Source organism: Acipenser ruthenus, chromosome 1 (assembly GCF_902713425.1).
Source record: "Acipenser ruthenus chromosome 1, fAciRut3.2 maternal haplotype, whole genome shotgun sequence".
NCBI lineage: Eukaryota > Metazoa > Chordata > Actinopteri > Acipenseriformes > Acipenseridae > Acipenser > Acipenser ruthenus.
The window spans coordinates 104,985,780-105,001,678 of NC_081189.1; the positions used below are offsets into that span (position 1 = coordinate 104,985,780).

General features: G+C 36.4%; 1 protein-coding gene across 6 annotated transcripts in view; it reads left to right on the forward strand.

Annotated features, from left to right (window-relative positions):
* Nucleotides 1–15,899, forward strand: part of LOC117421323 (uncharacterized protein KIAA0232-like) — a 38,897-nt gene that overhangs the window by 18,716 nt on the left and 4,282 nt on the right. For 4 of the 6 annotated variants that reach the window (XM_059033055.1, XM_059033073.1, XM_034035562.3 and 1 more), the window contains 5 exons: nucleotides 5,279–5,348; nucleotides 5,794–5,878; nucleotides 6,753–10,035; nucleotides 11,581–11,689; nucleotides 15,105–15,202. In XM_059033055.1, coding sequence (XP_058889038.1) covers nucleotides 5,279–5,348; nucleotides 5,794–5,878; nucleotides 6,753–10,035; nucleotides 11,581–11,689; nucleotides 15,105–15,202 — 3,645 coding nt within the window. Of the gene's footprint in view, nucleotides 1–3,703; nucleotides 4,617–5,278; nucleotides 5,349–5,793; nucleotides 5,879–6,752; nucleotides 10,036–11,580; nucleotides 11,690–15,104; nucleotides 15,203–15,899 lie in introns of those variants that run through there. The other 2 variants (XM_034035566.3, XM_034035563.3) reach the window with 2 other exon arrangements.

Below are 15,899 nucleotides of genomic sequence, written 5' to 3' on the forward strand. Positions count from 1 at the left end.
CGTTTTGTTGTATCATGTTATTGTACAAACCTTTTTTTCTGTTTTAAATTTATTATGACTGTATCTCAGATGGGGGTATGCGGTGGACTACTTTTTTTGGAAACGGGTATGTAGCTTAAAAAGATTGAAAACCCCTGTTAATGTGATGTGGTACAATGAATGTCCTCTACTCAGTGATACACCAGCGTCACTGTGACACATTTCCCAATATTTTCCCCAAAAATGACAGTGAGTAGTGTAAAGACACCTCGGTTGTATCTACAACTTTACAGTTTTATTTTTTGTTCTTCAGAAACAAAAGGTCAGTAAACTCTGCTGGCACATTTAAAAACAAACAAAAATAAGAAATGGTGGTTGGTTCTGAATTATCAAACATATTGACCCCCTCACCGAAGAAAATGCCCCCCTAAAATTTAGAGTGGGGGCCACATTGACACACGTGTGTGTGTGTATGTATATGTGTATATGTGTATATGTGTATATGTGCATATATATATATATATATATATATATATGCATATATATATATATATATATATATATACATACACTACCGGTCAAAAGTTTTAGAACACCTCCATTTTTCCAGTTTTTATTGAAATTTACGCAGTTTAATGTCTCAGTGTACTCTGAAATTAAAGCATAGAACAAATAAACAATTGGAGATAAAAAAGAAATCATGGAATCGTTTTGTTTAACAAAATTTAATCTAAATTTTTGACTCATCAAAGTAGCCACCTTTTGCAGATATAACAGCCAAACACACTCCTGGCATTCTTTCTACAATGGAAATCAAATATTGTTCGGAAAGTTCTTCCCAACACTGTTGCAGAAGTTCCCACAAATGTGTTGCACTTGTAGGTTGCTTTGCTTTCACCCTTCTGTCCAGTTCATCCCAAACCAGCTCGATGGGGTTTAAGTCTGGAGACTGTGGTGGCCATTCCATGATTTGAAGCCTACCGTCTTGTTCTTTTCTTCTAAGGTAGTTCTGACATAGCCTGGAGGTATGTTTTGGGTCATTATCTTGCTGGTGGTGCAAAATGCTGTGGTAGCAGTTTTGGTTCAGGGTGCCACTCACTCTGTGCAAGTCGCCGACTCTGGATCCAGCAAAAGAGCCCCAGACCATCACGCTTCCTCCTCCATGTTTGACAGTTGGTGTCACACAGCGAGGAACCATCCTTTCGCCTACTCGACGGCGTACAAAAACCCAGCGTGATGAACCGAAGATTTCAAATTTTGATTCATCGGTCCATAAGACCTTCTTCCAGTCTTCAGTAGTCCACTGGCGGTGCTTCATGGCCCAGGCAAGCCTCTTTTTCTTATTTTGCCATCTTAGCAATGGCTTTCTTACTGCCACTCGACCTGTCAAACCTGCAGCTCGAAGTCTTCTCTTCACAGTTGAAACTGAGACTTGCTTACTTCGACCAGTGTTAAGCTGTGCTTGAAGCTGTTGTCCTGTGAGCCGCCTATCACGCAAGCTGTTGACTCTCAGAAACTTGTCTTCTGATTCTGTTGTGGCTTTGGGTCTGCCAGACCTCTTCCTGTCAGAGTTTCCTCCAGTTTCCAAGTGCCTTTTGATGGTGTAGGAAACTGTACTCACTGACACCTTGGCTTTCTTTGCAATTTCTCTAAAGGAAAGCCCTACACTTTTAAGGGTTATAATGGTCTGTCTGTCTTCCTTTGTTAATTGCCTTTTTCTCGCCATTATGAGAGCAATATACTACTTCCTGCAGTACAATACTGTCCAAGTAATGCTTAAGAGGGTGTAGTAACACAGTCTGTTCCAACACTGCTTTTATACAGACAGAGGGTTTGTAAGTAATCAGCAAAAGTTGGGACACCTGTAGGAATTGTTAGCATCAACTATCAAGGCTTAATTTACTTCCATTGCTGCAGAACAGCTGTAAGTTGTTAACCCATTACTTGTTCCCTGAAAAAGGCCTTTTTGTATAACTCTGAAATGTACATTATTTTTCAGTTTTTGGTAACCTAAACTTTTTTTTTAACCTCTGGCAGTTTACTGCTTACCTTTGTACCATTTCAGGTTATTCACTGGACTTTGACTGCTTAAATTTCAATAAAAACTGGAAAAATGGGGGTGTTATAAAACTTTTGACCGGTAGTGTATATAAACATTTTTTGGTAGAACAGCAAAAGCTAGGGAAATCGCGTATCGCGTTTTGAAAAGATTTTGCTTGGAGTATAACTGTCAAAGTAAACTAATTTTAAAACATTCTTCTGTCTTTGTAATATATTGTATTGCATACATCTCCAGTAAATGCTAATTTGGTTTACATTACTAGTTTCTGTATTTTATTCATGCATTCTAGTCACACGCAATGACACCTCATTTATCCACGGATTTCACACATTCGTGGACTGGTCCACCCAAGAGCACGGATGAATAGAGTCCCACTGTATTCAAATCAATTCAAAACTCGCCATTCTGATCGCTCTGCTCCTTCTCCCTGAACGCTGTCAGAACTACAGTGATTCCCTATCCTATTCTGAAAATAAATAGTTTTAAAAAATATCTTAAACTTTCAGCTTTTTAAAAAAGATTTGGGTCGCTCTTAAAACATGTTTTGTTACTGCTGCCCCAGGTCTATGTCTGTACTCCTCTGGTCGGTTGCATCTCCTGCCCTGCCTGCTGCCACGGGTCCACCCACTGTGCAGCTGTGTGATCTGATGCAGAATGTTTAGAAATGCATCTCAACAATTTCTGCTGTACCTTTCTCTCCACAGAAATTTGTATCATCTCTTCTGCTCTCCCCTGCATTGTTTAAAATTGTTCCTTAACACAGGCCCAGTAGTTCTCCATGTTGTCCAGCCGTAAACTGCAAAGTCAGTTTGATCAGTAACCGGGTATTTTATAACGCAAATAATGTCTTTCTTGCCACTGTGAAGCAGTTGCGCTAATCTGGTATGGATACCTTCTGTCACTACCCTGGATAACGAAATACAATTACAATTTTTTTTTAATGTATTTTAATGAACAAACCAAGAATTACCAGAAGTATAAGGAATCAAATAAAGAAAAACTGCACTTTCAATGGCAATGTTCAGTTCAACATCTATAAAAAAAAAGTTCTATGGAACAATTTTTTTCTGAGCTCAGTTTTAGATGGAAGGATATTTAATAAAAAAAATGACTTTTTTGTTTATTAAATGTTGTTTTTTTTATTTTTTTTTATTTTTATTTTTTTATTTAGTTTATAAGTGCAGAGTTATACAGTGACATGGTTGAGATATATAAAACAAAGTTTGGCCTTTGTCCCGTGAGGTAAACAGAGTGGGAGCCCATGTTGTGCTTCTGGTAAAGATTAACTAATTGTAGATTTTTGAAATAATTAAAGTTTTCTAATGTATTTTGTGTACCCCCAAGACAAGCGAGCTTAAAAAAAAATATATAAAAAATTGTTTAGACATGCCTGCAGGTGTTTTCCTATATCTTCTTACTTGATGATAATGTCACATGCTGAAGGTCATTTGATTTGTTGAATAATTCATTATTTTGCAAGGGGAGTTCTCATCTGTAACAGGGTTGACAGTGAATTTAGGGGCAGTATTAAATATCTTAATTTATGTTAATAAATACATATTGATTGTGTAAATGTATAGTTAACTCATTACATGGTTTGTCTTCTTTTATAATAGTAAAATTGTATACATTAGGATTTAGTGATTTTTTTTTTTTTTTTTTTTTTTTCTTTCTAAAGATGTTTTTCACTTTAAATGCTTTATGGTGTATTTTCTCTAGAGCATGTGAATATGACTTACATAATATGTTATGATGCATCAATTAGTTTGAGTAGAATCAGTTGTTTAATCCAAAATTTGGCCTCGGTACACAAAAGGCAGTGGTAGAATGACCTTGAATCCCTCCAGAGTTTCTGTAGACAAATCAGGGATAAGTATGGTATACAAGAGGGAGGATGTGTCATTAGCAATGGTACTTATACTTTTTATCTTTACTTGGATATTGGAAACACAATTATCACAATTTGATTATTTTCCTGTCCAATTAATAATCAAGACACAAAGAAAATATTTATACTATCAAGGGATACAGATCTTTTTCAGATTTTACTGTGTTTGCAATCATTCGATCTGGTCTGACATTGTCAAACAGGTAACACAGCAATAACGATCCATGGTAGGGAACAGAAAAGCCAGACCACTTGTTATGTTTATAAAAAAAAAAAAAAAAAAAAAAAATGTAATCCCTTTTCCTGCAGTAATTAGGAGGACAGATCTCAAACCCCAGTGCTGTAGAGTGGGCATCATGAAAAGAGCTTTGAAACTGACTTTAAAGTTATAAGTGTAAAAAATCATCAGGATGTTAATGAAAAGAAAAAAAATGCCAGGTGCGTTAATTAAACAGTTGTAGCAACACGTGGGGACGTATAACGCTATATTTTACATAACTCCAATACTTACTCTTTAATAACTGCTCTCTGAGGGTTTGGTATCCTGCAATGTGGGCTATTTTTTACCACTACAGGCAGCACAGTATTAGTAGTAGTATGCAGCTTGTCAGCTGATGTGAGTGTTAGTACAATGATGCAAGAGGAAATGTAGGACTTGTTAAGACTAGACTTTCTTTGAGTGATATGGTAAGAAATATATATCTATCCTTATTTAATAGAAAGTTTAGTATTGATAAAGTATTTGCTTTTTAAGTGTGTGGGGGTTTTTTTTGGAGGGGGGGGGGGGGGGGAGTTATGTTACGTTCTTAAAGTATTTAGTATGTTGACAAGTGTCTGGAAAGCCAGTAGATAGATGTTTCAACACTTGTTTTTAAATGTACATTGTAGTGATATAAAGAATATGACAGGATGCAATACTTTATAGGTCATTATTTAGAAATGAAAGTGTTGTTATTTTAAAAACTAGCTGGCTTTTTGAGCAAAAAAGTGTCAAGGCCTCTGGTTAATGCTTAGTCATTATCCTGTCCAGCATGTCTAGCATGGAGTTATATTTAACACATTTAATGCAGAGCATTTATACCATTGGCCAAATCCCTAGGTGTTTCTGTAATAAGTGTCGATAGGATTTTGTAAATATATAACATCTTCTAGGTTTAGTGTCAAGCAGTCATAGTTGGCAATAGAGATACACAGAAAAAGTTAATTATTTAATCTATGTGGCTTAGGCTTTTATTCAGTTGCATTATCAAAAACTATACAGTGTGTCATAGGACTTTTGAATATTGTTCCTTTTCACTGCATTAGTGTAATGTATTTAATAATTTTTTTTTTTTTTTTTTTTTGGGAAGAGCTCTGGAATTGAAACATTAGTTGAGGAGCTCTGCTCCAAACTGAAAGATCTTCAGAATAAACAGAAAGGTATGTTTTGTGTTGTTAGTGACATTACAGATGGTACACAGATATGTTCTATGCATTTCTCAATGAAGTTCCATTACAGGTGGTGGCTTTTATATATTAACTATTCCACTGCCATGTTGTTTTAACTTCTGGACACAGTAGTCATACAGATCTTTTTCACATACCTATTTTACTAAATGCCTCTACAAACCATTGCTCTGGTTTGACATTTCCTGTACATTGTCCCCTGAGATGCTTTGTTTTTGTTCACCAAAATTAATATTTCTAATTTCAATATAAAGGGGAAAATTGCAAACTTTAATAATTTTAAAAAAACATTTAAAATAGTGGTTCTAATATTTATTTTATTTTATGGAATAGTGGCATGTTTAGACATGTTGTTGACCAAATAAAACATTTCTAAAAGTTGATTTCCATAACTTTTGTTTTTTCTTCTTTTCCCAAGAAGAAAAAAAACAAAACAATAAATCACTGGGATCACAGACTCCTGAACTTGCAGAATCTCCTTCATCTAAGGATCAGGTGGAAATGTAGGTATATAAAACAGAAAGATTTGGCATCTTTTTTGTGGGTAATAGTCCTAGGTACCAGTTGTGAAAATAGAATATTTATGTTGTTTCTATTGTGTTTGAAATTACTCATGGGATATTAATTTCCTTATGCCCGACTAGTAAGATATTGTTAACTCAGAAATGTTACATTATTTTATGGAATGCCCAAGAATATTTATTATAAATTCTTACATTTTTTGTATAGTGACGTTAATCCGAGTAATATAATGTTGCTCCTTTCACTTAGATGTTCTCATTAAATTTTTTTCTAGCTGTTGCTAACTAGGTTTCAACAAAATTAAGTGCTGTTGTGGAACTGTTGATTTGACCTTTGTGGCTGTGACCTTTCAGCTGTGTTGGCTCTATACCTACACTATGAAGCTGAAAGCTCATAGCCATTGGCCCTGACATGGCCACATCGCTGAACATTGTAACAAAATCGTAGTTTTGAGATGTGAGCCTATAAATATTGGTTACATATAAACAATTACATTTAGCCAGTGTTTTGTTTGTTTAGCTTTACAGTTTACAAATAATATAATTTGAATAAAATAAAGTTGCAGGGTTTTTTTTTTTTTAATCAGTCAAAAGTCACAGAGGATCATGTGATTTTAAGTTATACTTGAAATGCAAATGAAAGTGGGGAGATTCCACTTGTCATAGAGTTGGGAATATCATACCAATAATACTAAATACTGTAATGCAGCCTTAAAGGTTATCAATTTATGTAACATTCAAGACCTGATTTGGAAGCAACCAGCTGCTGAACTGATGAGCATTGATTGGCCAAATGGCTGAAATACTTTCCCAGTATATTTATTATTAATCTTAAACATTTTTTTTTAATTCATAGGTATTATGAAGCTTTTCCTCCTTTGTCAGAAAAAACAGTTTGTCTTCATGAAATTATGACGGTGTGGAATAAGTCTAAAACTTGCTCTTATTCAAGTTCTTCATCTTCCGCTGCTCCTCAGACAAGCACTGACACCTCCTCTCCAAAGGACTGTAACAGTGAGGGTGAAACTGGAAACGAAAAAATTGTTGAAGTTTGCAGTACATTGAGTGATCGTACCCAACAGAGAAGAAGTAAAAAGGAAAAAGAGAACCGGCACTATAACAACATGGTGGATGACAGAACTGATCAGAGTAAAAAGCAGATGAAGCACAGATGTGATGGAAAATTGCGCCCTCGCTCTTGGTCCTCTGGCTCCAGTGAAGCTGGCTCTAGCTCCAGTGGGAACCAGTATGAGATAAAACCACCATTGAAATCCATCAAAATAAGGCATAAGACAAGGGACATGGGTAGAAACAAAAAAGGGCAAAACCGGCAAGTGAAGTTAGCATTGAAAGATGCAGAAAAAGAACAAAGAAGAAACACAGGTGGAAGCAGTCGCAGTAGTGGGCCCACTAAACAGCTGTGCAAAAAGGGGAAGAGACCATTAAAAGAAATTAGAAAAGATTTCAGCTGCAGTGAGATTAAAGAATTTGGCTTTGAGAGTAGAAATAAAAAAGAATATAGGGAAGAACCATTATGGTATACTGAGCCAATCACAGAATATTTTGTTCCTTTTAGCAGGAAAAGCAAACTTGAGACTACATACCGAAAAAGTCTGGATTCACAAGATGTTCTTTCTGCACCTGCAAATGTTGAAAAGCTGTCTGAGTCAATGCAAGGTATTTGTTTTGCAAACAGCAGTTTTCAGCGAACATACCTCGCCGCAGGTACTTTTGTTGATGGTCACTTTGTGGAAATGCCTGCTGTAATAGATGAGGCTGATGACGTCGATGGGACCTCAACCTGCCCTCAACCAGAGGGCAGCAGAGCTTTAGATGATGAGCATCTGTCTGAATTTACTCACTTCTATGAAGTGGATATTTATCAATCCATATTGGATACTAGTGCCTCAGACTCAATACAAGAAAGTCGAATTTTAAGTATGATTCGACAAAAAAGCAACGAGCAAAGAGACTTTGAGGCAGAGTGTTGTGTAATGTTAGACGGACTTGAGCTGCAAGGGGAAAGTGCAATAAGGGCAGATTCACACAGCTCTGTTGGTGCAGATGGGTTTTTCTTGCAAGATCTTGAAAATATAGCTCAAGTTTGGGAATGTTGTTCATCTTTTAGTTCTGAAGACATTGATGGGGAAAGCTTTACAGGGGATTCTCCCGTTAGACCATCCCCTATATTGGACAATACATTATTCAATGAAAGCAGATTTTTTGGAAATCAAGAAGAGTATTTTTCAGAACCCAATGAAGGATTAAACTCTTCTTGTTTTTCACTCTTTGAAGTGCAATATGATGGCTCCACTTTACCTTTTTCCTGTGACTCACTAACCATTGGTCATGAAAACACTGATTCTAATAGCTGTATGGATCCACTTGGAAATAAACAATCTCGTTTGCTAATATGGACCAAAAATAGTGCCTTTGATGAAACTGAACACTGTTCCAATCTCTCAACACGAACTTGTAGCCCATGGTCACATTCAGAAGAAACACGTTCTGATAACGAGACTAATGTTAAGGAGTCTAATGTAGAGGAGTCAGCACATTTTAACACAGAAGAGATTAATTGTATAGTCCCCAGCATCTCCTCCAAATACCTAGAAGATGAACTTTTAGACTTTCTACATGAAGATGCATGTCAACAAAAGGATGATATTATAAGCAAAGTACCTGACCTGACTTTTAAAAAGAAATCCAAGCTTGAGTCAGTGTGTGGAATCCAGCTGGAAAAAGATGAAAGCAAACCTTATGACGCAGCAGACATTTTTTCAGAGGATCCAAACCAACAAAATGACAACTACAGCTCAGGGATGATAAAGGGCATTTGGACAAGTGTTGGAGATGGAGATTCAGTAGCAACACTAGAAGGAGAAATAACAGAGGATGGGTTGTTTCCTGTTGAGGCAAATTATCATTGCTGTTTAGACATAGAAACAGCAACTGATACCCTGCAGTTGCCCCAGAAGAAGGCAGTTCAGCGGTCAGAATATCATTTGTGGGAGGTTCAAAAGGAACATTTGGAGGAACCGACAGTTATAAGAGGCGAGCTTTCAAAGGTAGATGGTGGTGATTATACAACACCATCAAAACCTTGGGACATGAACCCTGATAAAGATCACAATACATTTATTCTTGGAGGAGTCTACGGTGAGCTTAAAACCTTTAACAGTGATGGAGACTGGGCAGTTGTACCACCCAGTCATACTCGAGAGAGCTTAGTACAATGCGCAGCTTCTGACGTGGTGACAATCGCTGGTACTGATGTTTTTATGAACACAGGTAACTGTTTTGCTCCTGGCCACAAACCTTTATGGAGGCCATTGGTTTCATTTGGTCAGTGTGACCAGGCAATAAAAGGTGGAGATAGATTAAACAAGGGATTTTCTTTTATCTTCCATGAAGATTTATTAGGAACATGCAGCAATTTTCAGAGTGATGAGTCTGGGCTTGATTATTCATTTTCATCCTTTGACTTGAACAATCCATTTTCACAAGTTCTTCATGTGGAGTGTTCATTTGAGCCTGAAGATATTGCATCGTTCAGCCCAAGTTTCAAGCCCAAGTCAATACTGTGTTCAGATTCAGAAAGTGAAGCTTTTCATCCTAGACTTTATGGGATAAACCGAACACAGTACAGAGCTATTCGTATTTCACCTAGGACTCACTTTAGACCGATTTCTGCCTCTGAACTTTCTCCTGGAGGAGGAAGTGACTCAGAGGTGGAATCGGAAAAAGAAGAATTGAATCTTCCTGTCCTCCCTCAGTCAGATGTGTTTGAAGATCCACAAGCAGATCTCAAACCATTGGAGGAAGATGCTGAGTGTGAGGGGCCCTACTATGGAAAGTCAGAACTTGAGTCTGGTAAATTTTTACCTAGATTAAAGAAGTCTGGTATGGAAAAGAGTGCACAGACTTCATTAGATTCCCAAGAAGGCTCCAGTGCTCTATTGCCAATAGTAGAGCAAGAAATATGCAACTGTGATGGAGAGACCTCAGTAGTGAGTATACACTTGGAAGATTATGAAACTGAGGAATCTAGTAAAGAAAATAAAGAGGCATGTAAATGTTCAGCAGCTGGGCACATTTCGAGTTTTGGGAAAACCTGTGAATTTACAGAACTGCATGAGGTAAGAATTTTGTAATTGTAGTTAACCCAAAAGTAAAAGCTGTTTATAGTATTAAATTGGGTTATTAAACTACAGTAGTCTGCTATTTTCTTCTCCTTTACTTACACAGACAGCCATACATCTCAGACATGCCTGTGGGGTCAGACAGCATAGATATTTTCTGCTTGCTTATTAGGAGACAGGAAGACAGATCTCTAAAGTGATTTACGCTGGTACTTTGTTAAATATGTCCTCTATACTATACAATTGTATTTTTAGAATTTCAGTAATAGTAATGTTTTTTTTTATTATTATTATTTTTATTTTATTTTATTTTTTACCTACCTTTCTGCTAAAATAATTTCTAGAACCATTTTACACAATAAATGCTGAATTGTGTTTTTTTAAATAAGACCTATTCAAGTGCTGGTAAAGTGAAGAATTAATTCTCGGTGTAGATCAATACTGTCTAGCGTTTAGAAAAAAACTCAACTATAAACTGTAAAACGTAAATAGTTACATTTTGTTTAAACCTAAATAAAAATGAAAAACATTACCAGTAAAATGGACTAACAGCATGGCTATATAAAATACAAGCTTAACTGGAAACTGCATCCATGAAAACTCCAGTGACAATCAAAAACATGGTTCTGTGTATAATTTAATGTAAAGTCCTGTGCTACTACAGGACCCGACCCGAACCCGCAACCCGCTTTAGTAAGATCTGCAACCCGACCTGAACCCACAAGTGTTTGTCCTTTACCTACTGCCTGCATCGACTGACTCTCACGCGCTCACATTCACACACAGATTGTCTACCATTCTCCACAGATTGAGTTCATACAATAGGCTATACAGCATGGTAGCTTTCTCTAGTGGTCTGGATATAGTTTAACATTGTAACAAGCGAGAACACTGCTTAGTCAGCTGACTCCTCCCTAATCTCCTCCTGCTTTAGTGCAGGAAATACTGGTACATTTACTTTCCAATACGTTATTTGGGAAAGGATTACAGACGAGGATGCCGAAAGGACAGAAAACGTTTGTGGTGATTTCAAATTCAGACCCAAAAATTACATTTCTTTGGCCCGCACCCAGACCACGAAAAGGTTCACATTCCTATTCTCACTTCCACAGTTATGATGAAACATACTGGCCGAAGATATTAAGAATCTTTTTGTACAAGGCCTTTGTCTATTTGTTTTGTCTATTTGTTTTATCTTTAGTTTTTACGTGTATAAAGAGAATGTAGGTCATGGTGATCTACTTTTTCATTTTGCTACTGACTTTTATTTTAATTTAGTGTATTGTAAAATTAAATATTCATTTAAAAGTAAACTATATGCAAATATGTTCACAAAACATTTTTGAGGATAATGCATTTCTGTTAAATGGCACCATCTGCAGTTTAGAAGTAGTAAATTAAAAACGTAGGCTTCTGTGCTCTTACAAAATTTCAATTGCTCAGTTTTAAAATCATGTTTGTTAATATATGCAATTAACACTGGAATTTGTAATAAAGGTGTATGTTAGTGAAACAACATGTTTTCTCTGTTTTTATAAACAGTTTCCTTCGCTAAATGTACCTATGAAAGGAAATATTGGCAGCCAGCAGGAGGAATGCTGGTGGCAAAAATCTCTGTGTTCACCACTTTTTCCAGGATCACAGTGTGATGGTGAGTTAATTTTGTTCATGTCAAGTTTAATACTGCTCAAAATAGTATTTTACAAATTAGTCTTTAATATGAGATTATGAAAAATCCAGGATTCTACTATATTCAAAACTGTCTAGATTAGAACAATATAGCAGAAGAGCTGTAGATTGCTGGACATTTTTGCAGCCTTTGCTTGTCATCCAGTATTTGTCCGTGTGCAGGTTGCACACCGGATAATACAATGGGGGAGTGACAAATTATGTTTTTAATCTCTGGCAATTTTTCAGAAACTATTTCTTTACAAAGCATCTCAAATAAACACAGATGTGCTTATGACTTTGTTCTTGACCTCTGACAAAATTTGACTTCCATTTTCAAATCATGTAACCAATAAGTCTTGTGTTTTTTAATAAGGGAACAGAGTAATCCGTTAAGTAGTGATCAAAAATGTGACACCTGTGAACACCTTGTTATGTCATGATTACAACTGCATTTTTAACTTCTTATGCACCTATAAGCACTGGGCCCAAATACATACCATAGTTTCCGTAGTATAATGCACACGTATTTACATATTGTTGAAGATAAATGAAGAGGGGTGCATGGAATGCATCAAAGCGTGTTATTTAGATTTTGTTTTTCAAATTTGAACGTGCAACAAACATGGAAGCGCACTTGTCATGTGCACAGTATCATGCCCATGTGTATGATACAGAGCACAGCCGAGATGAAAGCAGGAGCATACGCCACTAAAACTGTAATAATATTGAAATATACAGGCTTCTTGAAATGTGTGAGAGCTGCTGGTAATGGAACACAGTATGTAATCAATGAGACTAAGAATTTCTGCAACCAATGACATAAAATAAACAAATGTATTTTTGCCAAGTATTATTATTATTATTATTATTATAATTATTATTATTAATATTTATTTCTTAGTAGACGCCCTTATCCAGGGTGACTTACAAGTGTTACAAAACATCACATTACAAAATATCACATTGTAAAGTACCACATTACAGGGTATCCTATTACAGATAAGAGCAGTTGTAAAGTACAATAAGATCAAATTCAAATAAGAATAAAGAGAATACAGTAAATAATTACATGTAAGAGCGGGTTCGACTAAGAGCAGTTAACGTATATTAAAAATATTTGCTTATACGAGTAAAGTCCAGTATGAGCATGTGGTAAGTACGATAAATGGATGACAATGATTTCAAATAAGAGCAATTACACAAAAAAAATAATGTTTACCCAATTGTTTACAGTTGATATCCCATGCATTATAGTAGTAACACTAGGAGCATAAGAAAATGCTGTAGCAACACGGTTTGAACATGCATATGTTTTGAATTGTTTTGTTGTTGCAAAAGTTAGAAACCTGCAGTGCCTATAGAAAGTCTACACCCCCTTGAACTTTTTCGCATTTTGTTGTGTCAGTGCCTCAGAGTTTCCTGCATTTAAATGAGGATTTTTTCCCACTTATCTACACACCATACTCCACACTGTTACAGGGGAAAAAAGTTTTTATTGAAAAACAAAATTATATACAAAACTGAAAGATCATAATTGGATAAGTCTCCACCCCCCCTGAGTTAATACTTGGTGGAAGCACCTTTGGCAGCAATTACAGCTGTGAGTCTGTTGGGATAGGTCTCTACCAACTTTGCACACCTAGATTTGGCAATATTTGACCATTCTTCTTTACAAAACTGTTCAAGCTCTGTCAAGTTCCTTGGGGAGCGTTGATGGACAGCAATCTTCCAGTCATGCCATGTCATTTAGGTCGGCTCTGACTGGGCCACTCAAGGACATTTACCTTTTTGTTCCTTAGCCACTCCAGTGTAGCTTTGGCTGTGTGCTTTGGGTCGTTGTCATGCTGAAAGGTGAACTTCTGTTCCAGTTTCAGATTTTTTGCAGAGGGCAGCAGGTTTTCCTCAAGGACTTCTCTGTACTTTGCTCCATTCATTTTCCCTTCTATCCTGACAAGTGCCCCAGTCCCTGCCGATGAGAAACATCCCCATAACATGATGCTGCCACCACCATGCTTCACAGTAGGGATGGTGTTCTTTGGGTGATGTGCTGTGTTGGGTTTGCGCCAAACATAACTCTTTGCATTTAGGCCAAAAAGTTCAATTTTAGTTTCGTCAGACCACAAAACTTTTTGCCACATGGCTACAGAATCTCCTGAGTGGTTTTTTTGCATACTTCAAACGGGATTCAAAAGGTGGGCTTTGAGTAATGGCTTCCTTCTTTCCACCCTACCATACAGGCCAGATTTGTGGAGTGCTTGGGATATTGTTGTCACATGCAGACTTTGACCAGTCTTGGCCATAAAAGCCTGTAGCTCTTGCAAAGTTGCCATTGGCCTCTGGGTAGCCTCTCTGATCAGTCCTTCTTGCTCAGTCATCCAGTTTGGAGGGATGGCCTGGTCTAGGCAGGGTCTTGGTGGTGCCATACACCTTACACTTCTTAATTATCATCTTGACCGTGCTCCAAGGGATATTCAAGGCCTTTGATAATTTTTTATACCCATCCCCTGATCTGTGCCTTTCAACAACTTTTTCCTGGAGTTCTTTTGAAAGCATCTTGGTGCTCATGGTTGAGTCTTTGCTTTGAAATGCACTACCCAGCAGAGGGAACCTACAGGAACTGCTGAATTTATCCTGAAATCATGTGAATTACTACAATTTAACACAAGTGGAGGCCACTTAACTAGGTGTGTGATTTTGAAGGCGATTGGTTACTCCTGAGCTATTTTAGGATTGCTATTACAAGGGGGGTGGACACATATCCAACCAAGCTATTTCAGTTTTTATTTAATTAATTTTCTACAAATTTCTAGAATATTTTTTTCACTTGGAAGTTATGGGGTAGGATGTGTAGATAAATGGAAAAAAAAACAAACAACTATTTTAATGCATTTTAATTCCAGACTATAAGGCAACAAATGGTGAAAATTTTGAAATTTTGTACATAGTGTGTTATTCATAACAATTAGTGTGACACATTTTTAAAGTTAACAGATACATAAGCTATAGGCCCGATTTCACATTTAAGTCCAAGTTTATTTCCTTTCTATTAAAGAATTATAGCCGTACAAACTAAGATACAGCTGTCTAGATGTGACTGATTGTTGTGACACTGTTTTGCAAGCCTGAATAAAATAAAAACGGTCACATGAGAGACCTGTTAAAGTAAAAGAAAAAAAAGTTTTATCCAGTTACTTAAATACAATGGTTTCTTCAATGTTAAATGATTAGAAATAATAGTGTTTTGATTACATAACCTCATCTTAACATTAAATACTTAATCTTAAACTTTGTGTGGTGTCTCATCGAAATACAATTTAGATTTAGTGTGTGTTGTTTTATTGATTCAGGTTATTAAGTAAGTGTCAAATTAAATTATTTTTACTTTTTCATTATAGAGTGCTGCACTAAAATCAAGGAAATAGTTGGTGTTACCAGATATACCGATATGAAAGAAAATCCTCGTAATGGAGAGCCTGTTTTACAGCTAAATGCGGTAAGTTAGTGTTAAAATAATGAAAACAAAGGAGGTAACATTTTCCAAAATGCTATAGATTTGAGACCATACTAAAGAAAGACAAAGGTTAAATGTCTGACTGTGTTAATGTTTTATCTTGATAGTACTGCAAGTCCTTAAATATTTGCAAACAAAATATTTGGATAATTTTCAGTTTCAAAACCATTACTATTTTTGTATTCAGACTTGCGTGTCAAATATCACAGGCAAGGTGGGGGGGGGGAAGTCTGATTATAGCAGTGCAGAATATCAGTTGAAATACCCATCCTATAGCTGTATGCTATGGCTGTGAAGGAGTCACCGGTAACAAGTTATCTGTGAGAAATAAAAAAAATAAAAAATAAAATAAAATAAAAACATCGAAATGATTGCGTTTGGTAGTCCTATCAGTACTTCTAATTTTGTTTAAACACATTTTTTTTGTTGCTAATAACATTGTTTGAGATTATTTGTTACCAAAACAGTGGGTGATCTGACACATGCTCCCTTTTTATGGGCACCTCGGGCTCAGGGTGCCTGTTCACGCTACACACACCCATATATATATATATATATAGTGAAGGAAACGCTCGCCACACAGGCTCACTTGAGCCCTTTTCCCTTCCAAATACATGACCTACCACAAGTACAGCAAGAAACGCGCTGACGCGCACTTTAATTATTACAAAAAAAAAAA